The sequence below is a fragment of the Pseudopipra pipra genome, chromosome 8 (assembly GCF_036250125.1).
Source record: "Pseudopipra pipra isolate bDixPip1 chromosome 8, bDixPip1.hap1, whole genome shotgun sequence".
Classification (NCBI taxonomy): Eukaryota; Metazoa; Chordata; class Aves; order Passeriformes; family Pipridae; genus Pseudopipra; species Pseudopipra pipra.
This window is the reverse complement of record NC_087556.1, coordinates 29,780,431-29,806,912: the sequence shown is the minus strand read 5'-3', so window position 1 is coordinate 29,806,912 and position 26,482 is coordinate 29,780,431. Positions and strand designations below refer to the sequence as shown.

At 34.3% G+C, this 26,482-nt stretch overlaps 1 protein-coding gene across 9 annotated transcripts in view; it reads right to left on the bottom strand.

Moving 5' to 3' along the window:
• Positions 1–26,482, bottom strand: part of ATRNL1 (attractin like 1) — a 466,156-nt gene that overhangs the window by 233,704 nt on the left and 205,970 nt on the right. For all 9 annotated transcript variants that reach the window (XM_064663416.1, XM_064663423.1, XM_064663418.1 and 6 more), the window contains exon 25: positions 1,419–1,480. In XM_064663416.1, the coding sequence (XP_064519486.1) occupies positions 1,419–1,480 (62 nt within the window). The remainder of the gene's footprint in view (positions 1–1,418; positions 1,481–26,482) is intronic.

Below are 26,482 nucleotides of genomic sequence, written 5' to 3'. Positions count from 1 at the left end.
ACTGCAAGGCCCTATTGAACTGAGTGCCAGCTGCAAGCCTTGGTTAGGTAATTAGACTGAGGTTGAGCCAAAGGCAGTGGTCGGGTAGCTGACAGCTATCCTACAGTCTTTCTCTTTCTAAGGAGGATTACGTTTGCCTTGGTTTCCAATTAGCTTACTGTTCAGGCAGACAGATTTCTTCTTTCATCAGGATCATGATGAGTTTGCCTTTACACAGAACAAGCAGCATGAGACAGACAATCACACCAGGAGAGGTAATGCACTGTATCCATAGAGATGGCTTCACCATCAAAGAGCCTATAGTTTACCTTTTCTAAGGTTGCATTAGGGCATAGAGCACAAACAAACTGCTTTTAGTCTACCTCTGCTATTTGTGATTGGGTCCCTCTGTTCTGTCATACTTGGACAGACTGTGCTTTCTTCTAGATGAGTTTGTAATCTTAAGGTTTGCATAATTTTTTAGATCTTGATGGCCTCCCAGAAAAAAAAGAGGAAAAACCCCCAAACACGAAAAACCCCAACAACCAAACACTTAAAATCCCAAACACTACTAGACTGATCTTTAGGCAATGAGCATTTTATTGCTCTGTTTTCGGTGATTGAGGAAAAATGGGGTATTTCACATCAGCTACTAAACCCTTCTCCATTAGCCAATATATTTGGCACAGAAAACTTCAGGCTCTGCTCATTTCTGTTTGCATTTTGGTGACAGCAATAAACAGACTGCTCTGTTCACAGTATTTAAGAGTCTGATTCATCAGGTACAGTTCCTCAGAGCACAGTGATTGAAGTAAACAGAAAAGGTGTACTGCGAACTTGTGAAATAAAGGCATGGCGGTTCCAGAAATACAGAAAGTCTGATGAATGTATTTGTCACTGTTCATACTTTGTGTATGCTTCACGGTTATTGGGGAATATCTTCACAGCAAGATTTCAAAGCACTGTAACTAATCCATGTATATTCAAGTTAGTGACATTTTATAAGACAGTGGAACTTTCAAGAAGTCTTTTAGTGGAGTTTTGTTCAGATCCCAGAATAGTTGTCCATTTGCAGTTGAAGCCCATTCCTACATTGCTGCCTCAACCAAATCTCAGGCATCATCTACTGCCTTTCACAATTAATCTCTAACACATGAAAGCATTAGTAGTGATTTGGTGTGCTTTATTAAAAATAACAGAGCCATCATTTTCAATAATTCTTTTAAAGTGTTTATAAAAGAATCACACACATAAATGACTTGAGTTTAGCTGGCTTCTCTTAATCACTGTGATAGATAGCACAAATCTTTATGAAGTGTGAAGACTGAACCACAGAATATGAAATGCATGAAAGATTCCAGCAGCTGCCTGGTTAAGACACAGGTTTGATGGTCAAGAATCATCACGATTTCAGTCAGAAGATAGAAAAAGCAATTTACCTGAAGAAGGTGACAAAGAACTGCACCAGATCCATGATAGTATTGTGCTGTGAGAAGGCAATCTGCAAATAAAATAGAAGTAAATTACAACATTTTCAGACTCAACAGCTCTTTTTAGGCCAGGGTTTTATGGCTCTGTGGGTGATTAGTTTCAAGTGTAATTTCAGTCTAGCATGCACACACCTGCATTTATCATAAAGTGAGATGAGCAACTAATCCCCATATCTCTGCTGGTGTCAAAATGCAAACAGTGGAATATAGTTTTTTTACTGAAGTAAAGTTAATAGAAATATCTGCTTAATGAACAATAAAAACAATATAAAAACATATAAAACCAAGATGCAAAATATTAAGAAATCATATTTTTATAAATTGAGTTCTTTTTAGTTAACTGTTTTGACTATCACCATTTTCCACTTTAATAACAACACTGAAACAAGGTTTTAGAGAAGATGAACAACATATAATGCTTAAAATTAATAATTGCATAATATTAAAATTAATGCATGTGTTAACTTAATAAAAAAAGATAAATTTGGTGCATAAGAAACCAGTTTCAAAGCAAATTACTTTAAAGACAAAGTAATAAATATTCTTTTGGGCTACATTCTTAGAGCCTCACCAGAGCATGCATTAGTTCAGCTCCTTGCTGTAATTTTTCATGAAGATTTAAGAATTATCTCTAAGAGAGCATATACAAGCAGACATTCACACTTGCATGCAATACAGCCTATAATTACTATTATAACTAAGAACAGCACTTAATATTTAAGTAATATCTACAAATATCCATAAGTCCCTGCCTTGCTCAGTTTTTCAGTCTATAATTATCAAAATGAAGACATACAGAACCTTCTACTTTGAATTGTACAGTCTGTTCAATAATGGTTGTTTTTAGAGATCTTTGTGCATTTAAGATCTGATCTTGACTAGTAATTACACCAAATTACTCTGATTCCCTTTCACAACTGACATGAACTTCTGAAATGATACCTCATGATACTCAAAAAGCTACTTTTTTTCTCTCTTTTTATTTTAGAGCAAAGCTGAAATGTGAACTTCAGTATTATAATGGTGTTACTGTGCCTAGTGCCAGCCAAACACAGCTAAACATAAATCAGATTACTTAAAAGCTTAAGGAATGAACAGTATGTAAACAGCATCATTTCAGAAATAAGCATAGGGAGCACCATCACAAAAACACATCTCTGAAATGTTATTTCCCCTTTCTCTTCAGTAATTCCACAATTCCAAGCAATGAAAAAAATTTTAGGAGCTCTGGAATTCAGTACAGGAAGTGGATATTTTAAATTTCTCAGCCCAAAATATCATGAAAGACACTTCATAAAGGAATCAGAATATTATTTAGTGTATTAAACTTCTAGAGTGCTATCATCTGCCTCCTCTCTAGAGAGCATATGTTCCTAGATGTGCATAGGTTAAGTAGATTGCTATGCTTGAATAAGAGTAAAATCTGCATTCTGGCCTGGGATCCTGTGGGAAGACAAGAAGCTGAGTACCATTTAGGAATTAAGCAGGAGAGAGAAAAAAATCTGACTCAGTACTTGAGTTAAATCAACAAATGTTTTCATATTTGTCCAATATAAGCAGAAATTTTTAATTCTCGGAAACTTTAACTTAGGCTACTCTCATGATGTATACTGTACCAAAATGAAGAGAAATCAGGGAGTAAAAATCTGAAAAAGTTGAAGAGAAATTACAGAGTGAGCAAAATTGTCAAAATACTTGTTAATGGCAACATATCTTTTATTTTATGCAGAAAAGATAGTATCTGAGAAAAGACCAGAAGATTTCTTTGGCCCAATATAAAACACATATAAAACATAAGCAATTGTTTAAGTATACCTTATATAAAAAACAAAGGCTTTCCAAATTCAATTTTTTATTTTAAATGCAGGATGAATTTCCTTCAAATACTGTGTGGTGTTCAACTTAACCGCTGGTGTTTCCAGAATGTTTTTTAAAAGTACAATACTTCAGATAATGGACTAACACAAGGAGATAAAAACATGCCCATGTTCACAGAGTTTGCTTTTTGTGATCCCTTAAAAAGCTCTTAAAAAGGACCATTTAGATTTTGCATTACTTGGATTATTTTCATTCAAAGTGTCAGAGTTCCATAACAGCATCTGTGAGTCTGGAAACAACTACAGTCAAGGGAAAGTTTGCAATCAAAACCTGCAATCACAATCACAATCATATCAGGAAAGTTTTACCTCAAATTCTTCTAAGAAACTATAGTGCCTTAATTTCCCTTTTTCAACACACAGTAAATATTGATTTTATATACCTATTAATGATTAAATGATTTGAATATTCCCAAACTCAAGATGGGATGAATCATTTTTGCACAAAAATGGACACAGAAGGAATGATTTTACAATTTCCAACTTCTGTTAATCTAATCATCAACTCAAGATAATTGCAATGTTCTTTTGTTGGAGTTCATGTTTGCAAAACCTATGGAAGAACACCTGTCTGTAAAACTTGCTTGGTTGGTTGTATGGGATTTTCTTGACAGTACTCCTATTTTAAAGTAAAAACATGGTTAAATATAAAGTTCCATCCCAGAAGTAATTTCCAGTTTTAATCAGACACCTTCTAATAATTGCATTACAGTTTATGTTCAAAAGATGAACTACAGCATTTTCTAAAGAAACGGTACATGCATCTTAGACTAATTTCAACACAGAACATTAAAAAAAGAATATATATTTTAATTATAAGTAGATCACAAAGAAGCAAGCAAATATCAGGAACCTAAGACTGATACAAAGAAACAGAATACAATTAAAAAGATTTATTTCCATGAGGTTTTCATATAGATATGAATGTTATTGTCTTTTTGCTTGTGCCTACATAGATAAGGGACAAGACAAGGAAAATTCTTTCAGCCCTAGGTTTTCACTTTGGACTTAAGAGATACTGAAGACAAATATCTCCTTTGTTAATTTTTATCATGCCTAAATAGCCTTCAGTTTCCTCAAAATATCTAAAAAGCTTGTGGATCCCACAAATAGTATCTCTATCTTCTCTTATAAATGAAGATGAATATCCTTTCCATCATTTCCTATAGAATAGAATCAAGTGCCATGTGGAATATAACTTTTTATGGCAAAGGATAACCCCTACAAGTTAACACAGAATTTCCAGTATAAACCTATTTCCCTTGAAGAAAGAGGAACAACATTTCTGCTTTAACACTGAAAAATGGAAGTAGGATTACTTATAATACTGTAAAACATTATTTGAAATACAGCTTCAGGTGCAGATTCTAATTCTTTCGTTCATTAGCATCAGATTTCTAAAAGAAAAGTTAGGACAGACATTAATGTGGCAGCTACAGATATGGGTGGAGGTACAGAGATATTTCAGTAACCTCCCATGATCTCTTTTTTTGTTCAAAGCCAAGATAATAGACAGCCATTTATCATAAATATTTTCAAACTATTTTCTCACCTTTACAGGAACCACTAGAAAACTTCTCATCAACTACAACAGTTGAAGTTCTTTTCCCTGTTTTTCTATAGGTCAAAGCTTTCATTGACTTTATGATCCAATACTGGGACAGAAAAATTGTTGTTTTAAAGCACAAATAATGACAGGTTTTGCAGAAATCTACTGAATGGATATTTATTTTTCTTAAATACTCTGCTATTGACAGCAAAGAAAAATAAATTAACTATAAATATTAAGGTGAATCAGAAGTTATAATTTTCACAATAATGTCATCCAAAACTATATCTCCCAAAAAAAGGAATAATATTCTGAGTGCTACAAGATATGCAAAAAAACCTTTAGTATGATTTCATAACATGGCTTAATTTTCTTTTCCTTATAAATTGGTTACAATATTTGGGTGTCTCTTGAATAAAACCAATGCCAGTTGATTTATAGCTGGCCTCAAGTTATGTCACTTGCCGCTAAAAAAACAAGAGCATGATTATTAGAGTATCAGGCTATAGTGAATTTGCTGAAACAAAAACACCAAAGGACTTAGAAATTCCAGCTTTGTACTCCAGCAGGGCAAAGTCTAATCTCAACACCTGGTTCACAGAAAAAACCCTAGAAGTTGTTTGAGCTTTTCCTTCATTTGTGAGTCACCTTCATCAAGAATGGAAGCTGTCCTATGATTTGAGGATCTCTACCTTGAGCAACTGACAAGAGGAATTTTTGTGGGGTAGTTTGGAATATTCTAACAGTGGTGAAACTCCAGCTATGAGGATCTATGATAATAAGAATGAGTTGCATGCATCAATATTTTTTCCACAAGATCAAAATCAGCCAATCTCTTGAGCATGCAAGCTCTTTTTATGCTTGGAACAGAGGAATTCAGACCAAAAAAGAAATTGGGAAGATTGCGTATTTTAGTATATTAGATCATATATCAGATCTTTCTTGTGTCATTTTCTCGTGTGAAGTAGAGTGGAAGGGTGAGGGAGGAAGATGAGTTGATAAGGTAAGCAAGTTGTAACAAGAAAGAGTGATAGGTAGTTTATAACCTGTGAAACATGAAGGGATAAGCATAATGTGACATAGAGCTAATATTTCTGCTAAAGCCAAGACTTTTGTATCTTAGACTCAAAGTTCATCTTGTACAGGATTTGTGAAGAGCCTAGTTCTTACCTAGAGGTAAGAACTGCAGTGTTTTATGAAAAATGCTCTATATTTAAACTCTGAGCAATTGCTTTCAACTTGGATTTAGCTTTAAAGTCTGATGCTTCTGTATCAGACATGAAGAGCTTGTGTGTCTGAAAGCTTAACTTTTCCAGGTATCCACCTGCCTTAATAAAAGATACAAACTTCAGTCTACAAAAACCGTTTCACTATTTTAACTTTTAGGAAGTGTTGTCAGTGGTGGTTTTTCTATCAACGTTTCTGCTTGGATTTTTATCTGGGTGATCTGAAAATTATTATGAACTATTATTATTGTTGTTTTGTTGTTGTTGTTATAAAATATTAAAATTTAATTTTCATGTACAGTCTTATAGTGAGCTATGCTTGTATTCCTTTAGATCAAAGTAACACCAATATACAGATTAAATATAGACTCTAAAAGCCAGAGTCATAGAAACTCAGAGACAAAATGAAAAGATTCCAAAGCCAAATGTGTTATGTATAGGTTCCAGCTCACAGTCTTAAGAGATAGAAAGGTATATGAAGAAAAAGCTGATGAGTGATAAATGAACAGTGGGGATTTTTCCAACAAGCAAAAGATATTCCCATCTTTTTTTCTCTGCCATGTTTAAGTCTTCAAAAAGTATGTTTTTGAAAAAACAAACAAACAAACATTCTTCACATGACGTGATCTAATAGGAAGACAAGGCACTGTGACTGCTGGCAAATCTTTTACACCAGTTAAGGATTCAAAAGTCAGACAGCCAGCAGGATATGCCAGAGAGCACTGCACACAAGGATTCATTGCAACCAATATTTCAATGCATGCTATTCCTTAATATTTCATGTTTTAGTTACGTGCATGACGTGGGAAATACACTTTATACTGAATAATGGTGGATGGAATAGATCATTTGGAACAGGAACAACTTTTGAACACTGAGATTTTTCCAACTTCAAAAGTTAATGTCTGCAGGGATAGATTCATCTTTTTGCCATTGCTCCAGTTCATGTTCACCTTGACTATCACATGCGGCAATAATAGAGTCCTACAGAACAATAGGTCAAGATCTGTTCCACCACAAAAATGAGATAATCTTGGAAGTCTAACTCAGGGACATCTTTCATATGGAAATAGTAAGTCTGCCCTCAGAATTTTGTGTTTTAGTTTAAAAGTATAGCTGTCAAGAAGCCGTGTTTGCAATTCTAACGAAACCAATCATGCAAAAGGAAAAAGAAAGGGAAAACTAAGCACAAGTGGAGTTCACTAAATCAAAATTCCACATTTGCAGGAAACAGGAACCTAATCCATGAAAAGTTTCATATAATCAAACAATGTACACAAAAAGTAATTTTAATCTATGCTCCATTTCATGACATTACCCACTAAAGTTCTATCTGCTCAGCCTCTCAAACAATGAATGAATACTTCCGTATAAAATTCTTTCATCTTTCACTGTTAATAAATTAAGAATGAACAAATAAGAGAAGCTAAAATAAATACATGGTAAAACTCTAGTAGAAGGTCTAATTATTAAACCTGGAAACATAATGCAATAAGGTCAGACATAACCCAAACTAAACTGCCTGGACTGTGTTGATTATGCAGACTTAAACCCTGCAGAATTATTACTTCCTTCAGTATCGTCAAAACCATAATTTAATTTCTTCTTGGATAAAACTATTATACACTCCCACACTGGTGCTATGTATGTACTGAATCAGAAGAAATGGATATTGACTGAACATAAAGGTTAACATATTTTATTGTCTATCATTTATATTTTCTTGAGGAACACTTTTTGACTGAGGCAACATTAGACAACAAATATAGAAGTCAGCTGAGGAAAATATTTGTGGAAAAATATTTGTGTAGATGGGAACTTTTTTTTGTATATCTGTTCTACAAGGAAAACATAAAAGATCAAATGCTGTGCTAATTTGAAAATGGGATGTTAGAAAATTTAAATATATAATAAATTTTCAGACTTACCTTTTGTTGCATGAAGTGAAGTTTAGAAATATGACTGCAGAGATGTAAGCATAGGCTATTTTAAAGACATTATTATGTACTACGTAATAAATTTGTTAGGGCCTGGTGGGATCTAAGGATATCTCTAAATTCATGATTACTGAATAATCAATACTTACAAAGGAAAAAGTAAGTTACTCTGATTTTTTGTTTAAATATAATTACAATCATAAATACTATTATATATTAGGGTATTTTTAGAGAGAGTAAAAAATAGTACTGACTCTTCTTTCAAATAAGGCTTTAACTATGAAGAGTGACCTGCACGAGTGAAAGATAGATCTCTGCAGTCATATTTTCCAAGAAAACATGATAAGAAAAGGACAAATTACCAACAAATGACCCCTGCCTAACTAAGGGAAACATTAAACACATGGAGGCTAAAAATGATACACATTTATTTTATATGTTGGCTTTCCCAGAACTTGAAAAAGAAATTTTGAAGAAAATTTATCTAAATTTTTCATGTGGAATATGTCAAATCTAGTCAAATGCATGACCCTAGTCAAAATTAGTTAGCTAGCTTATAGAAATCATCAGAGATGGGAAGACACTTCATAGGTAAGTGTTTCTAAAATAGATGTGGGACTCTCATAACTTGTAAGGATTTACCCTATGGAGCTGCCATTTCTCTCTGCTAACAACACAGGGAGTCTGTGATTAGGTTAGACTATAGACCTAATGTCAAACTTAGAATATAAATAATGTTAGGTGAAATAAATTTCTCCCATGGTTTGTAAGTACTGATTGGGTATTTCTGTAAAACAACATAATGATAAAATAGACAAAAGAAACATATCATCTTATTGGAATTAAATGATCTGAGAAGCAATATGGAGCTAAGTGCCTGCTAGCAGAATCCTACTGCTTTCTACTGTGTTGATGCCTGCAAAGAATTTAGTTTGATGTTGACAAACAGTCCTCCCAGATGATAAGATTTAGTGATAACAAAACATTCATACTGATAACATAAATAGAAAATGAAAGATAACAAATAAAATCAGACTCAGAATCACAGCCTTCACATCCAGATTTGATAAACAGCTTTCACAAATTATCTCTGCATGCTGAAGTCCTGTCTCTCATGGTGGCATCCACTAGATTATCCAAATATCCACCCCTTCATTTCTCAAACAATGTAATAATTACAGGATATTATTTCCACTGTTCAGAGTCATGAGAGGCTGAAAGACAATCTAGTTTTGTATTCAAGTGAGATGAAAGACATTCCTAAGGAAGGTTATAACAGCAGATGTTTTTTTCCTACCTAATAGGCACTCTGCCTATGAAATTCAATATGCACACATCACTATTTCACTTCTTTATTTAATTTTGTGTTTGGGTACACATACGAACAAATACATACCACACAGAGAAATCCTCAGCTAATAACCTCCAAGAAGGGAAGGAGAAAATCTGGGGGAGGGGAACCATTATCTAACTTACATTTTTATTCAATATGCAAAAAATTTTACATTTTTATAATGATTAATGTGGACATTATTAAGAAATTGAAATATTGAATATTAAAGTCAATGAAAGAATGAAAGAAAATTAAAATACGTAGATGAGAGAGAAATGACATGTTTCAAAATTAAATAAAAAAATAAAAAGATTAAAAGTAATTGACACAAAGGCCTATAGTACTGGGAAGTTATTTTAGGCATAAATCTTTCCAGGATTGAGATCTCTTAAAACTGCATGTAATAGCAGATTTCTAGACAACATCTTCCAAAACTCTAGTTTTTAAAAGCCTGGCTAGATTAAATGGACAGGCTGGAAAATAAGATACAGAAGGGAAGGGAATGAAGTGAGAGAATTTGTCAGGCAGAGTTGAATGATTAAATTCTACTACAAAGAGAAGCATTGCATGACGATATGGTTTTGTTCGTCAAACCACATTAAGGAAAAGCCATTTCTGTCACTTGCTAGAATTGAATTTTCCTTTCAACACCAGGTTTCAGCTTTCTTGTTATGACTTCCTCTGACATCTTATTACGACTTGATGAATTAAGGAGTTTTGCATTAGGAAAGCTGCACCTGTTACGGAATGTCCTCTTACATGTTATCATCACAGAGTCACAGAACTCTGGACTGGAAGAAGCATCACAAGTTCATGTTGTTCAACCTCCCACTCACAGCCAGGCTACTGTCAACATCAGATCAGGTCAACAGTGTCTTTTTCCAGGTAAGTTTTGAAAACCTCCAAGAGCGAATACTCCACAGCCACTCCAGGAAACTTGCTTCAATGCAGCATTGCTAATACAATGAATTTTTTCTAATGTTCAGTCTGAATCCCCCAGGGTGCAGATTCCACTCCCCCTTGTTCTACTGCCTGCAACTACACTGAGAAGAACTTGGCTTCACCACCTCTGTAACTACTCCACAAGGAATTGTAGCCTACCACTGGAGTGTCTTTGCCAGACTAGACAAGACCAAACTCCACAGCTTCAATCCAGCTTGTATGCTTCAGGCCCCTAAAAATCTCTGTGGCATTTCTACTGGACCCTCTCAGCTTCTCTATACCTTCTCTAATACCTTTTCTAAACTGGGACACAAAAAACTGGAGTCTCATTCCTCATCCAGCCCCACCAGAGCTGAGTAAAAGAGGGTAATTTTCTCTTAATGAGACCCCACACTTGGGTGTTGCCTGAACTGGAATCAGAGCATATTATAATATTCAAATTGATGTTTGCTAATTCCACCAAGTTTAGGACTTTGCACTTCTTGTCAGACTGTATGGGGTTTCTGTGCACCAATCTTCAAATTCCTAAGGTCGCCCTAAATCAAAGCTGTACCATTTGACACATCAAACCTCTCCCTCTCAACATCAAGCATCTTGGTCTTCTGACAAACAAAACATATTTAATGTTGCCATTTTTTAAAGTAAAATGGACTCTTGATCCCTTTCTGTTTCTCTGTTTCTTGATGCTGACAACTGCAGGCTCATTTTCAACTCTCTTAAAAAAATTCCATGGTCCTCTGACTTACAGTGCTACCCTTAGAAGTCATGTTCAAATATGCCTTTGTTCAAGACCCTTTGTGATTCACTCCTGTTCAGAAAAAAAGTTTCCATTCAGACAATGTAATTTAGCTTTTTTCCCTATCAAACCTAAATTAGCTCAAGCACAGGCTGGTGATACAATATCTAAAGAGTCTGAGAAACTAACTGGGTGCTGTGCAGTAATACCTCCATTCTCATTTAGTGTAGCATGATCAATAAGCTTGAAAAACATCAGGAATTCCTGCCCTTAACAGAAAATCCTATTCAAACAACTGGCAAACTACCAAGGTTCTAGGATACCATAATAAGTCAAAACTGTAAATTATATTATTCAAAAAATAAACACAGAAAATCTGTAACTTTATACATTGTTTGTGATTCTACACCAACCAGTTGCTCACACAGATTAATTTCACTCCACAAAGTGCCATACATTTCTGAGGAAAAATGGTTTAATAAAAAAAATCACATTAAAAAAGCTAAACAAAAGTGCTATCTCTTCTCCTCTCACGAGAGAGTCAAAAGGATACATCCTCAAATTCAAAAGACCCATATGATGTTTTCATAAATGTCAAAACTGAATTAGCGGGGCAAGTTTAAATCTGCTGGTGCTGGCACAGTACTATCATATTGCTCTGTCAAACTGTGGCTGCAGCTGATGAAGCAAATTGGATTTGTTCCAGAGTTCTTACATCCAGGAAAATGCCTAGCCATTACCACTAAACAGTCAATTTTTAAGTTACATTTCTAAAATTATTGGTGGGATGGGATGTGCATTTGAATTATATATTTTAAAGAATCCACACAGATTATTAAACAAAAAATTTCCTGGAGGATGAAATTGGACTCAAAGAGTTAATGTTACTTTGACAGGGCATATTTAACTTCATAGAGTTGTCTGATGAATCTGAGAACATCTCAGTGAGGCAAAAGGGTCACTTCACAGCAGTTATTGTAAAGTACAGAGAGTGGCTCAGAACTCTTCCTACAGGAAGAGTTAAAAACAAAATCTCTGAAATTCCGGAAATACAAATTTCCAGTACACAGCACTCAGCACTGCAAGACCTCAGCTCTCTCTAGTGAACCTTGGGCAGAGCACTGCAGGCACAGATAAAAAAGCCACCAAGATGTATTGACTCAAGTTGAACAGAAGCTCCTGTTAGGGCAGCTAAAAAAAAAAATCCCTGCAATGCCTGACTTGCACTGAGCCACCTCACCTACACTCGACACACCAACATGGAACCACCTTTCACTCACCCCTGACTCAGGGAATCCTTCTGCAGCGTCATGTGCACCCACCACCGTCCTGCCAGGCACCACATAAGGACCCAAAATTCTACAAAGATAGGCTACTGTGTTCCTTAGTTTGTACAGTCCATGAAAGTTGGCATCAAAGCAATTCATCTACATTTTTTGAATGGAAATGTTTACGGATCGGGCAGGAGCAACCTGTGGAAAGTGCATGCACAGAAATCTAATCGGTGGTACTGAACCAAACCAAATGTACTTAAAAGAATATCTGAGATTCATGTTAAAACATCCGAGGGATTTTAAAGTGAATATGTATTGAACTACTCCCTGCTTTCAAAGAGGCTAACAGCAGCCTTGTTTTTACAAAATGTCACATTTAAACATAAAACCAATATATAATCTCATTTTGTGAAGAGTGAATTAGTTGTTTTTGTGTCAGGTCACCAAAAAAATGAACCCTGAACTTATATTAATAAAAAAATCAGACATATACGCAAGGATATACAACTCCATTACAGAGTTATCTGGCAAGCACAAACCTAACACTCTGGAAAACACTATATTGCTCAGATTAGCAGTGTTTACATTTCAATCTTTCAGGCACCTAATAAAATCATAATTACTGATCACAGAAACTAGAAACTAATCAGTTTTGACAAGTATTTCATAAGAACTAAATAAATAAATTATTGCAGAACTGACTGGTCTTTTCTCCCTCCATTTTAAAAGCAACTCAATTTTTCTTAGACAAGGATTAGAAATAAGATTAGCTAAAATCTATCAAGTAAATATTATTATTGCAAAACTGAAATATCAACTGAAGAAAACTTCTGTTTATATCTTGAAAAGATTGATTTTTAACCAAAACTGTTTTTTCATGTATAGCATTCAGGAAGGATTTTTTAGTACACAGAAATTGCACTCCCAAAGAAAAGTAGAAGTCTTGTATTCTGAAGTTTATAAACAGGAAAAATGTCCTATTTTCTTTCCTACATGGAAGATACTTTTCAAGTTTCTTAAATAAATAAACAAATTTACACTGTATTTGTATTACAGTTGTTTGAATAACTGTAGAATTTCATATGATGGTCATGGCATTACACAACATTCATGCCTATTTGCATGTGTAGAAATACATATAAGAGACATGGGAAATATGCTACTAAAAAGGATAAGATTTTTTTTTCAAAATTCTCCCAGTCTTTATCTTTTTACATATACAGTAGAGCTGGTGTTCCTCGACAATCACCAGTTAACCTACCGCTTGGCCTCCAGCCTAATAAAACTGATAATAAAATTTTTATAAGGTTATAAAAGCTGAATTTTTAAAATTTATGCAATGTTGCGTTCATTTTAGAAATCAAATACTTGTTTAGAAAAGGCAAAACATGTCCTGAATTTTGCATAAAGATCATGCCATTCAAAATAATGTGTGTAAACCCATTGTGAGATGACAAGAAAAGGGCAAAGCATTTTCTTAAACATGAAGAGAGTAATTTCCCAAAGTTTATTGTTATAAATGTAGAGCATGCTATAAAGCTGTTGGAGCTGCAGAATAAAAATTTTGTATTTGCAATAGCACTTTTCTTGATTACTGTGGATTAGCATATTTATGAGGTTACTCCGCCTCAGGTTTAAACCCACAAATCAAAGGTTTATATCAGCATGGGTAATGGATTACACAGAAGTCTATAGCCTGTGATATCCCAAAGGTATCTGTCTTTCAGAAGATTTATGTATATAATACCACTTTGTAGAAATTACAATTTCTGATCTTTTGCACAGTGCTTGGTGACTCCCCTCTCTAATGTGTAAAACAACCAAAAAGCAGCATTCTCAGTCAGCAGAGAAATTCATTGATGTATTTTTCTTGTTCTCCTCCTCACCTTTTGATAAGACCATGAAAGACAGAGGCTCTAATTCCTTGATGTACATAGCACTGCTACAGTGAGAGAAGAAGTCATTGTGAGCGTATTTGATGCAACTAAACTTCTGAGAAGAGGAAGGAATCTGCATTGCAGCAGCCATTCACAGTACAAACACTTGAATTTTGTTCATCCTATGAACATAACTATCATAGAATACACATGAAATTAAAAGGATAGTCTTCCTTCTTCTAAGAAGAACAGGTTCTTCTAACCTGTTCATCACAGGTTAGTGATGACTACCTTTACTATTAGTGATAAATATCTACCAGCTTCCTTTTGGCTTCAGAAATACCAGGATTTCAGAGCAGAATGGTAAGGAAAGAAACTGAAATGTTTAGTCCTTCCTGCCTCTCATGAAAGACTTTAACTAGCCAAAAGATAAGTCAGGTGGGCTTTCTCAAGACTGTGTGTACCCAAGTGAAACTTTTTTATCATCATTGTGAAATGATGACAAAGGGAGATATAGAAATCTCATTAAACTGTACAGAGAAAATGTTCATCAGCTTTATTATTATTTCAATCTTTTACTGAAGATCCACATCTTGTAGTAAAAGAAACTGAGGTACACAAAGAACGGTATGGGAGTCATTTACATGGGTATGTGAGAGTGAAGACAAGGGGAGACATAGTAACCTATATAATTCAGAAGATCCAGCATAAAAATATATGAGGAAAAATCCAAACTGATTAAGTTATCTGTATTGCATATTTATTCCACCGAAGGAACAGTATAGGGGTTTGTATGTAAGGAATGATGTCCTGTTATCTATACAAGGGACAGCACTATTCTAACAGAATTTCTGCTGAAAGAACATCAAATCCCATAAATGTGAAAATATCAATTGCTTCAAATAAAGTGGAAGTGGTTGACTAACCTAAAAAAACACTGAGCATACCAAGAAAGAAAATATGTAACATGTAAAGAAGAAAATGAATTTAATGTTCTTCCTAGAAGAGGTAATCAAAATCCAGAAAGTGACAACTGAGACTTTTACAAAATAAAATTAAAATTAAATTATAAGGATTAAAAGAACACATTGTGATTCAATTTTGTTATGTTAATTTTACTCTCTTTAATTTAACTTTTATCCCTCATTTGAAACTCCCATTATATTGCAAGTTGTAATAAATTCGAAAAAAAGTAGAGACAACTGTCAGCTCTAGACTGTACTCAGCCTTGCAATGCATTCTGTAGAGTCAGGGTGATATATCACTGATATATCATATCATTGACTGCTATGCTGTCAGATTCAGAGAAGTGTAAAAAATGCAGAGAAACGTGTAATGGTAGCAAGCAGGAACCTTTGACATGGTATTTTTTAAAAAAATTGAAGAAATTAGGTAGGGAAAGGTGGATGAGTAACTGGGTTTCAGGAAGACTCAGAACAATGCAAAACCAAAGAGCAGGGCCTGCTCAGCTGAAGCTGATCTCAAATAAACAAGATTAGCCATGTCATTTTGGCAATGACACGTGAACTACATGGATAGGAACTGGCAACAGTCATTCCCATGGAACTACAGTGTTTGTAACAAAAGTTTTATCACTGAAATATCGAAATGGCACTGTAATATAGGAAACATATCACCTAGAACTGTGATCTGGGAGGCGGCTCGCAAAGCTCAGAATGGGCTCATGGACAAACAGCAAGGAACTTAAGTCAGATTTATTTTAGTTCCTTAAGGCCTTAGTTGTTCAGAAGAAAACAAGTATTCAAACTTGTCAGCACAGAGAGTACTTTTTATTTTCACTTTTTAAAAGCCATGTTTCCCAATATATTTCCAGAAGTTGTAATTGTTTAATTAGGCATGTGCAAATGAACAGTAATCATTTGTCTGTTGAACAGCCTTAACAAAATCAAAATCTTAAGAAAATAAACACATTTTTGCAGCTAGAGCACTTCATGCTTTCAGAGAGCAAACGAAAATACTTTTCAAGAACCCTACATAATTATAATGCTGAATGCCTGAACTCTGTCGAGACATAGGCTGTGCCTTTTTCTTTCTCATGTTGAATACTTCATACCAGCTAAAGGCAGAAATACTAAGATCTGCTTTTCGGGATACTTGTTCAGCTATCTAGATTCTTTTCATTTGAGTAGGAATAGAGAGGGTGTCTGCAGAGCAAAATTTGATCTCAAAATAGTGAATAACATCTTCCAACAAAACAAGTACATGATCCTGCATGAAAAAAAAATTCAGAAAGATAAAAAATTCAGTTTCTGTTACACAGACGTTTACTTCAGAGTTCTAAACCACCTCATATGCTGTACTGAAACTATGTGATAGAAAAGTTGGGCAGTAAGTAAGAAATCTATTTGGAAGAGTTAGCCAAATAAAGATTAGGTATCTTCTAGCCTTCCTCTATGCCTCAGCAAAATGATTTCTACTTTTAATTAGGAAAATGCTTCTAAAGTGGAATATGGTAAATTCTAGGAAATCCTCCAATGAAGCTTTGTTTCTTAAAAATCAAAGCCACAGAATGTAGCTCTGTGTGTCCTCCATGAACAGCTGTGGGCTCAAAGATTGATTTTAAAAAATAAGTGCCGACAAGATTTCTAATGAGAGAACAAGAGAGATGACCTTAAATGTACCGGCTGAAGGAAAGATACTTACACAAGTGCATGGTATCAGACATCACAGAAGTAAATGGAAGAAAATACTAATAAAAGCAAAAATTATTTACATTAATTTTAGACAAAATATCAGCACAAAGTATGGTGTTTTCTGCAGAAACCTAGGAAATTCAAGGTTGCTGTTTGCTCCCATAGCTACTAGCTTCTGGTCACTCCCATAGCAACTAGCTTTCAAAAGGTGGCTGAGCTGCCCCAAAAAAAACATAAAACACTTTTAAAGAGCCTTTATAACAAAAAACTACTTTTATAAAGTGTGCAAATGGAAAAAGGTTTGGCTTTAAAAAAAAAAATGAAGTGAAAACTTGGTTTAACCCTGAAATATTTTTCTGGAAAGTTATAGAAATTAAAAAAAAACAATTTTTTCATAACATTTTTCCACAAAATCATCATATTTGACAAACTCCAATTATTTCACCCTATACCCCTGAGAAGGCTTTTTTAAGAGAGCTATGGAGCAGGACACAAATATTAACAATACCATCCCCAAAGAGACTAATACCTTAAGAGACAATTCAGACTATCTGTCTTCAAGCACAGATAAGTGTTGAAGAAATGAAGTTAAGAAACTAAAATCATACTGTTTACTCCCTGCAGGGCGAACTTTCTCATGTATAGATTTTAAAGGTATCTATTTTACCAAGAGTCATATGTAAGAAATATCCTCAGAGTATTTCAGAAAAGATATTTAATACGTTTTCTGGGACAAAAATCCAGCAGAAAGATATCTTCCACTAACTGCATTGACTACAGTCAAAAAGAAGGTTTGGGGTTTTTTTCCTCATTGATTATAGAAATTACAGATCATTCCAATTTACTCTGCACCCTTTTGTCCAAATGAGAACTCCAAATACTCACGGTTTTCACTGAGACTAGAACATACTTATAAGAAAACAGAGATTTTGTATATTTACTGTTTCTGAGAACAAACGCTTAATTGGTTTCTAGCTGCAAGTGAGGGGGTTTTGCAATTATTTTATGCATCTGTAGAAGGCTTAATGCTGATTTATGTTGTTTACTAAAATCTTGACTTATCCTGTTGGGAAACAGTATAACGAAACCACGTGATCATATTTAAAGCTTACAAGGGATTTTCACAAATGAGATGTTCTATATTGCAAAATTCATTCAGTACAAATACATTCTCAATAATATTTTTTGTCCTTAAAATGGTAAGTTAAAAGTGTTTTATATAACAATTGCCTTTTTAAACTTGAACCTAAATCCAATGAAATTGAAATATAGGAAATTTCATTTAAAACTAAGAAATTTGTTTGACTGCAAGAATGATCGAAGACTGGAACAGGCTGCTCAGACAGGTGAATATCCTTGGAGATATTCAAAACCTGACTCAACAAAGCCCCGGACAGCTTGGTTTAGCTGACCCTGCCTTGAGGGGTCAGACAATCTCCAGGTGGTCCTTTCCAACTCCAATCATTCTGTGATTCTATGAATAAGCATGATTATTTCCCTTCTCACAGGTTGTTAATGTAGGTTATTACTAACTAATATGTTACTGTGTCAGTAACAAGAGACAAGACAGAAAAAAGATTTCTGAGAATTTTAATTTTCTCTCTATTCCTCCAAAACTGACAAGTGCAGAGATGTACACATTAAAAGTGCTTACACGAAACAATAAATACTATCTAGTTCAAATGAAACTTAACTTTTCCCATAGATTTACCAAAGAAAGCTATGCTTTTTGTTAATTTCAAAGCATAAAATATGGGAACATCTTGCAAATGTCTAGTTATATCACAAGAAAAAAAAAAGAAAAAGTATCAAGTGATATTTTGACAGAAACTGACATTCGAAGTTTGCTAGATCAAAAGTTCCTGAAAGAAATGCCCTTATTCTGGTAATGATGACAAATACTTAACACAATGATGTAATTTAATACATATATTTGCTGCAACACACTATTGCAGAAGCACCAATCTAATGCTTATACTTTGTGAAGAGTACTTCTCTGCCTTTTTATAGGTGGTATAAAGAATTTCACTGTGAAGTGATATCTACTCAATGACTCAATCTCTGTACAGTACAATTAATTTAATTTTAAATTACCTAGAGAGTTAAAATTGTTTTTCCTAACAGACAAACTGGAAAGCTGATCACATTTTACGACAATTAATTGAGCCTACAAATCTGATGGCATCCATTTGAACCCTTTTTTACACTGATTAGGTGAAAGTTATGGCAGGTTGAATTTTCCATAGAGAAAATTGAAATTTATGTGACTTAGAAATATAGGAATGTGGAGAACAAGAAAGGGTGATCAAATCTTGTGCCCTGCAGTGAAAGGCATTCCATCATGATGGATAGATTACCAAGGCCTACAGAACACTGAAGACTCATGCTGCAGCTCAGATACAAAATGCATTTGCTAGTATTCAAAATAAAATCTTATATGGGAATAAAAACACCCATCAATTAAGGAGGGAAGGCAAAAAGGAGAGAAAGGGACATATGGAGGGAGGGGAAACACCTGATTAATAATGTTGGAGAAATTAAAAATCCATCTGGACATGGCCCTGGGCAATCTGTACTAGCTGACCCTGACTGAGCACAGGAGTTGGACAAGGTGAGTTCCAGAGGCCCCTTCCAACCTCAAACACTGAGTGATTCTTAGATAATACAATAATAGCCACAGTCATTAAAGCTTTAAAATAATCTTAAAAAAAAAGAAGTTTATTCATTCTTAATTGATACGTTTCCAATCTTAGTCTTAAAAAAATTCCCATAATTATTCAAATCTGCTTAATATCCTTCCAAAATTAACAAACTCAAATGAGAGATTTTAAGTGTTCTGAAATTGAAGATTAATGGATGTATTACCAAAAAACCTTTGTAATATCTTTTCAGTCAGAACTATATAAAATACAAACTGCTCCTCTGTTGAAGTATTTATGTTCTTATCTTGTTTATTTTTGCATATTTATTAACTTTTTCTTTATCGTGAAAAAAAATCTTCGTGCCGGGGATGAATATCTCAATATTCAATCAAATCTCTACCATAAATATTTCTGATGCCTTTTTCCTATTAAATGAAGAATTCCATCTTATTTCCCTTTGCAACTTATCTACTAAAATTCTATCTATAGATTTTAGTGACTCTTCAAGGTCTCCAAATATTTGTTGTGCTACAACTTAGAATCCTGACAGAAATCAAAGATATCAGAACTCAAGTGCAATTTCAGGTCAACTCCTTCTTTATTGGACATTGATAGGTTTTGATCTTCTTCCTAGGTGAAGTCATTATACCAATATTCCTTCTGACACACCTGTTAAAGATGTTGGGTTTGGAATGTAAGAATCTGATTAAAGTGAAAAGAAAGTTAGAGCTCTCAAATCAAAGGAAAATCTTAATAATTTTCCATAATTCTTTCAACACAATTTAGTATAAATATGTTCTTTATTTTAAACCCAAGCTGCCTAATAATTCAAGCAAGAATTCATCTATTCTTTGGGCTAGGTAACTTTGAACAGATAAGAAGATGATCTTAAATTTTATTCAATCAATGGTAATAAATTGCACAATACACCTGTTAAAAAAACCAAAACCTAATGTGTTATCTAATGCGCTAAGTGACATTCCCAGTTTCATATTTCTACCTTGCTAAAATAGGGTACTGAGCTTATGTTGTATTATTTTATGTTATATTTTGAATTTGTAAATCCTGATACTCAAGTGCGGATTGAGACCAATTGCTGTTAACCTGTGTCTTTATACGAACCTCCAAATTCCAATTAGTTGTCTGAGTCTGGAATGAACTACTACATCCTCACTGCACTTTCAACAGGAGAGAGAATAAGCCTTGAATCACCAGGTAGGAGGCAGAAAAAACCAAACAAACAGTTTAGGGAGTTGGTGGCAACTTGATGAGAGGGAAATGTTATGGGAGCTTCAGCAGATGAGAACCAGAAGACATGATTCCATACTTAGAAAGGACAAGCTATGGTGCTAAAATGACTTATCAAAAAATTTCTAGAGCGCTAAAGGGAACCAAGGGTTTAGGTTCTATGGTACAAGCACATGTTTGTGTGTAGACATCAAAGTATTTGTAGTGCATTCACAGACAAAACTGATGTACTAAAGAACCGAAAATCTCTCAGAAACCTTTGCTGCTGTGGATTGGACAGTCATAAAAAAGCTGTTTGTCTGAGAGAGTAGGTCTTCCACATTTTATTGCAACTGGAGATGTGCTACAAGAAGCAAAGCCTGAGTTCAAAGGTCAGGCTGAAGTCTGTAAGCAGATCAGCAAGTACAAACTGAGGCTAGAATTAAAAATTTGAGTTCCAGAATACTCAAAAATTAACTTTTTGAGCCTGTCCTTTGTGTAATCTCCAAAGCACCAGCAGCTCTATCAGACTGGAAGAATGAGAAGCAGATCAATTTGGCCAAGAGCAGAGCTTTCATCCATCTGTTTGGGAGTAAAAGTCACACTTGATGGGTCAAGAAGCACCTTATACCTGAGTATCTATTTCAGATGCAAAATTGCTGGGTTTATATACATTTTTCTATCAAGCATCTGAAGGAGAAGCTCACTGTTTTATAAAGAATAAAGATAATAGCTACATAAATGTTACAATATTTAACTTGCTGAAAGAAAAATTACACCTTTATTTTTTGAAGTCTGTTCCAATGCTGCACTTATGTCATATAGCAGAGCTTGGTTTAAAATATAAGTATCCATAAAAAGGTGATATGATAATATCTTGTGCTAATGGTGCCATTATCAAGCTATAAAATGATGCCATTATTTTGCCCAACTGTGTGGCTTCATGCCCAAGGCCGTTGTTCTAGCTGGGAAGAACAACTCACAGTAATATGGCATATTATGAAATTTCCCTAAATATGTAAGAGGTTTCATAAATGGAGTGCATTTATGCAAGCCACACTATTATCTAATAAAACAGCCTCCTGATTTATATCTGAGAGTAGGAAATCATGTCAAACCAGCCCTTTCTAAGATTCAAAAATGAAATATACAGTTTGAAAGCTAACTAAAATGGAAAAAAAGGTTGATATGGACCTCATCCTCAAATAGCTGTTATAAAAATTATTTCCCACACTTTCTGGGAGTAAGGTAACTGTCAGAATTTAGGGTGATAAACCATAAATAGGTCAGTGGTCAAAAACTAAAAACTCAAAGCTCTCAAGACAGCATTCAATGCACATAAAATCAGGGATTATAAATACAGCTAAATAAGACATCTGCAACATTTCTCCTACATCTTGAATCTTGTCTGTTTTATACACACGAACCATAACACCCCTCTTACTTTGAGAATTCTTGAGAGTCATTGAGTCTCAACTTTCTCTCTCAAGTTCAAAAAAAGACAAAGTGAAAGACCTGTAATGGCACCTTTACATATTCATTATTAACATCTGGCCAGTTTCTAGTTTTGTACTCCAAGCATGACCATTCCTCTTCATGCTCACAAATTGAAACTGCTAAGGGAAGAATAATTCTTGGCATCATTCTCACATAAGAAGAAAATCTAAATTATGACATCAGTTGCAGATTGACTCAATAGTAAATTACCAAATCCAATTTACTCAGGACCTTGTAATTTAATTTCAATCTAATTTAAATCAATTTTAGCTGCGATATATAAATGCTGATTAGTAGACTATTGCATAAGAATATAAGTATTTCAGCTACTTAAGTTACTACTATTTAAGCTACAGTAGATTTCTCTTTTTTTGGTTTTATTTTTTTTTCCAAAGATATAACAGTATTAGGAATGATACAAACAAATGTTAATAAAATTAGATCTGGAATCTGTGCCAATTAACTCTACATCATAATTTTCTAGAATGCAGAAAAAAATTCCCCTTTTGCAACCAAACCAAGCTACAAATTCACTCTATAATTTATACAACAGGCCACACTGACAGTGTCTTATGTGAAAGATACAGATACAACCACTGCTCCTCAAAAATGCTATATACTTATGTTTGAAATTTAGATTTCTTCATCATTCTTCATGTGATTATCACTTAGTGACCTTACAGAATTCTGTGATCTTTCTGTATTCCAGTACTACTGAGTGAAAGTACAACAAAAGAACACTGTAAGAATAGTGCAGACACATGCCAAAATGCTAGCTGTTTTTTCCCAAACTATGTTGTACTTACTTGTCTTCAAGACAGGTGAAGTTCACTAAAAAGCTAAGCTATAGCAATCTGTATGTAACACATTTTCACAAATAAAAGAATGCTAAAAATCAAGAAAAAGCTATCAGACTGTCATTTTCTAATTACATGGTTGTGTTTATGCTAAAGCTATAAAGGACAATTAAAATAATTAATCTGGCAGTTTAGTTAAAATTTTATTTTGCAATAGTCACTAAAGAATTGAAAACTGCCATGATAACACTCAAGATACATTGAAAGCAGTTTGCTCCCGGGATCATCTCCCATGACCTGCTGGCAACACTCTGCCTAATTCAGCTCAGGATACCATTCACCTTCTTTGTCACAAGAGCAAGCTCCTGGTTCATGGTCAGCTTGTGCCCGACAGAACCCCTGGAGCCTTTTCTGCAAAGCTGCTTTCCAGCCTGGCAGCCTCCTCTCCTGTACTGGTGCATGGGGTTTTTTTTGTCCCCAGCTGCAGGACACTGCACTTCCCTTTGTTGAACCTGATGAGGTTCCTGTCAGCCCATTTCTCCAGCCTCTCCATGTCCTACTGGATGACAGCACAACCCCCCGGCATTTCAGCCACTCCTCCCAGTTTAGTGTCACCAAAAAGCTTGCTGCTCCATGGTCCAGATGAATATATTGAGCTCCATGACATTATTCCACAAATGATGATTTCACTAACAAAGTGTTCCATAAGAACAACCCAAATGGACAGATTTAATTTAAACTCAGGACAAATAGAACTGTAACAATATACTGCTCTGACACTGAAGTAATTCTGACTTGTATATGGAAGTGAATATGGAAATGTACAGAAAATAATTATATCGAGGAACATATATATATATATACTCCTTTTATATATGTGTGTATATATACACATATATAAGTGAAAAGTAAATGGCATCAGTAAAATGTACCCACCAGGTCACATTCAGATTTAGATATCTCCCATTCAGTTTATCTCTTCTCCATTTATTATATTCTTATGCCTATCACCAATTTCCTGACATATTTTATTTCTAGTACAATAGAATAGGCAAGGGGAAGGTATTAAATAAAACAGAGTTAATACTGTTGAACAAGTTTATTTGAATACTGATGCAGTCCTTATGAAAATTTTCAGGCTTATACTTAAATCTGTTCTGTAACTAAATGAAATCTGTTTCTGGTGAAAGAAGGCTTAGTATATTTCTATTGCACAAAACTGATGTTGCTTTACAGCAAACTGTTATGGTTGTGTGGTGAGGAAAAATAGCTTTAAATCTGAAACTAACTTTTAATATCATATGAATCTAACTTTTCTGGCAGACACGTCTCATACAAGGTCAGTAAAAAAGTATCTTTTGAAAATGTCTCAGAATGTCCTATGAGCTTCATAAGTCCATACAGCTTAGCTTTCCCTAATTAAACAAACACTAAAAAACACTACCTTTTTTCCTGCAAGAATAAAAGGAAAAGTAATTCCTTATACCCTGTTTTCTACTAACTACACTCAATTCTTTATAAAAGACAATATATCTTCTTTAGCATACAAAGCAAAAATAAGGAGTTCATATATAAAGCGATTCGTGAGCAATCAACATTCAATATTCAGGCTATTCATCACAGCCCCCAACCACAGGAAGAATTTGTTTTCATTGAGACATGAATACTGAGTTAATAATAGGGGTCTGAAAATAAGGTACCTCAGACATGAAAAAATTACCCTAATCTGACTAATTCTAAAACTAAATTTTCTACAAAAACTGAGCTTACAGCAACACTTTAAAAAACTCATTTAGAAGGTTTCATTACACATTTCTCAAATGAAGGCATTTCTACACAACTTAAAAGACTATAAGTAAAATAGATCTTCCAAAGCTAAGGAGGAGAAATAGAAAACTCGGGGTTCCAATGACACTTCAGCAGAAGCCAGAACAGCGGATGCTGTTGCACAGCTACTGTCAGTGGTGCTTCCTACCACCAGGAAGAGTGATGGTGCTGATGTAATGTTGAAAGGCATTTTGGATTCCTAACATAGAAGATAGATGACAATGAGGAAACAATTTCCGTTTCTTGTCTGTTTACAGTTTTGATCCAGGGCAGGCAGAAAATCACAATTATTCTTATCAATAGAATAATACTAATAAATGCCTGTGTTTAACCCCCTCTGCTTGTGTGAAAGGGGAATTTTTTAAGGAAAATGGGTAGAAAGTGAGACAATGGAGTGGGAAGAGAAAAAGGTTTATTTGACAGCAGGAAAACAAAAAAGACAGATGCTATATGATAAAATAGATTCAGACCACAGACACGAGAAACAGAAAAAAGCCTACCCTTTAGCACACACATAAACACTACTTTTTTTCTTCAGAAGACCTTAACATATAACTTCAGATTAGAAAAAGTAGTTATGTAACTACATGCTGCTCAATGATGCTTAAACCAGAGCAATTACCAGTATTCTGTTTGTGGAGACAAGGGATGATTCAAAAGAAAACAAAATAATCAAAAAGAATACTTTTTACACTAAACATCTATACCTCCTACCCAGAGGATTAAAGAGACCTTCATTTCGGAAGGCAAGATGACTGATGAAGACAGAAAATTCTTTTGTTTTTTTTCCTGTTTCTGAATAATGGAATGCTTCACTGAGGGAAAAAAAGTGCACAGAAATATGGGACTATATTATTACAGAAATCTGGAATTAGAACATAGAATTTTAATTGCTTAAACTTTGCTTTGAAAACTTCCTTGATGACTGTGATGTACGAATAAATCATTCTGACTACTTTGCAAGATGGAACTCAATGGTACAAATGTTTTACACTTGAATATCTGAAACCAAAACAAAAATAAAATTACAGCCCTACTAGGACTTAAAATCCTAATATAAATTTTTAATGTATCACCCTCATTTATATAAAAAATAGTATTATCTATGTTCTTGATCTCAAAGAATCCTGGGTCAGTTCAAGGTTCTTCACAGCGTATTTTATACGCATTTCATATAAGCTATCTTCAGAGAAAGAGGGATGAAACAGAGCAATAGTTTACACTGTCAGGCAGCAAAACTGTCATCATACATGAAAAACAAAGTAAACAAGGACATAAGAAGAGGAACATTTTCTTTAAAAGTCACATTTGGTAGAAACACCATGCTCTTTTGCTTATCAAGCACTTTCTTCATAGCTGCACTTTTACTAACCTCAAAACTGAATTCCACCATTACCTCAGTTTAATAGTTAAAATGAAATTGATTTGTAACATATTTCAATTCATAAACTGCAATCAATAAAAACATAATACTTCCTATCAACCCTTATAATATCTTTTAATATATTTCCATGTCTTTCCTTTTCTTCCATTAGTTTCTTCAGCACAACAGCAACCTCAGCCTACGACCTGAAGGAGACTCTACTCCAATTCTCCTCTTGAAACCTCTTAGCTCTAA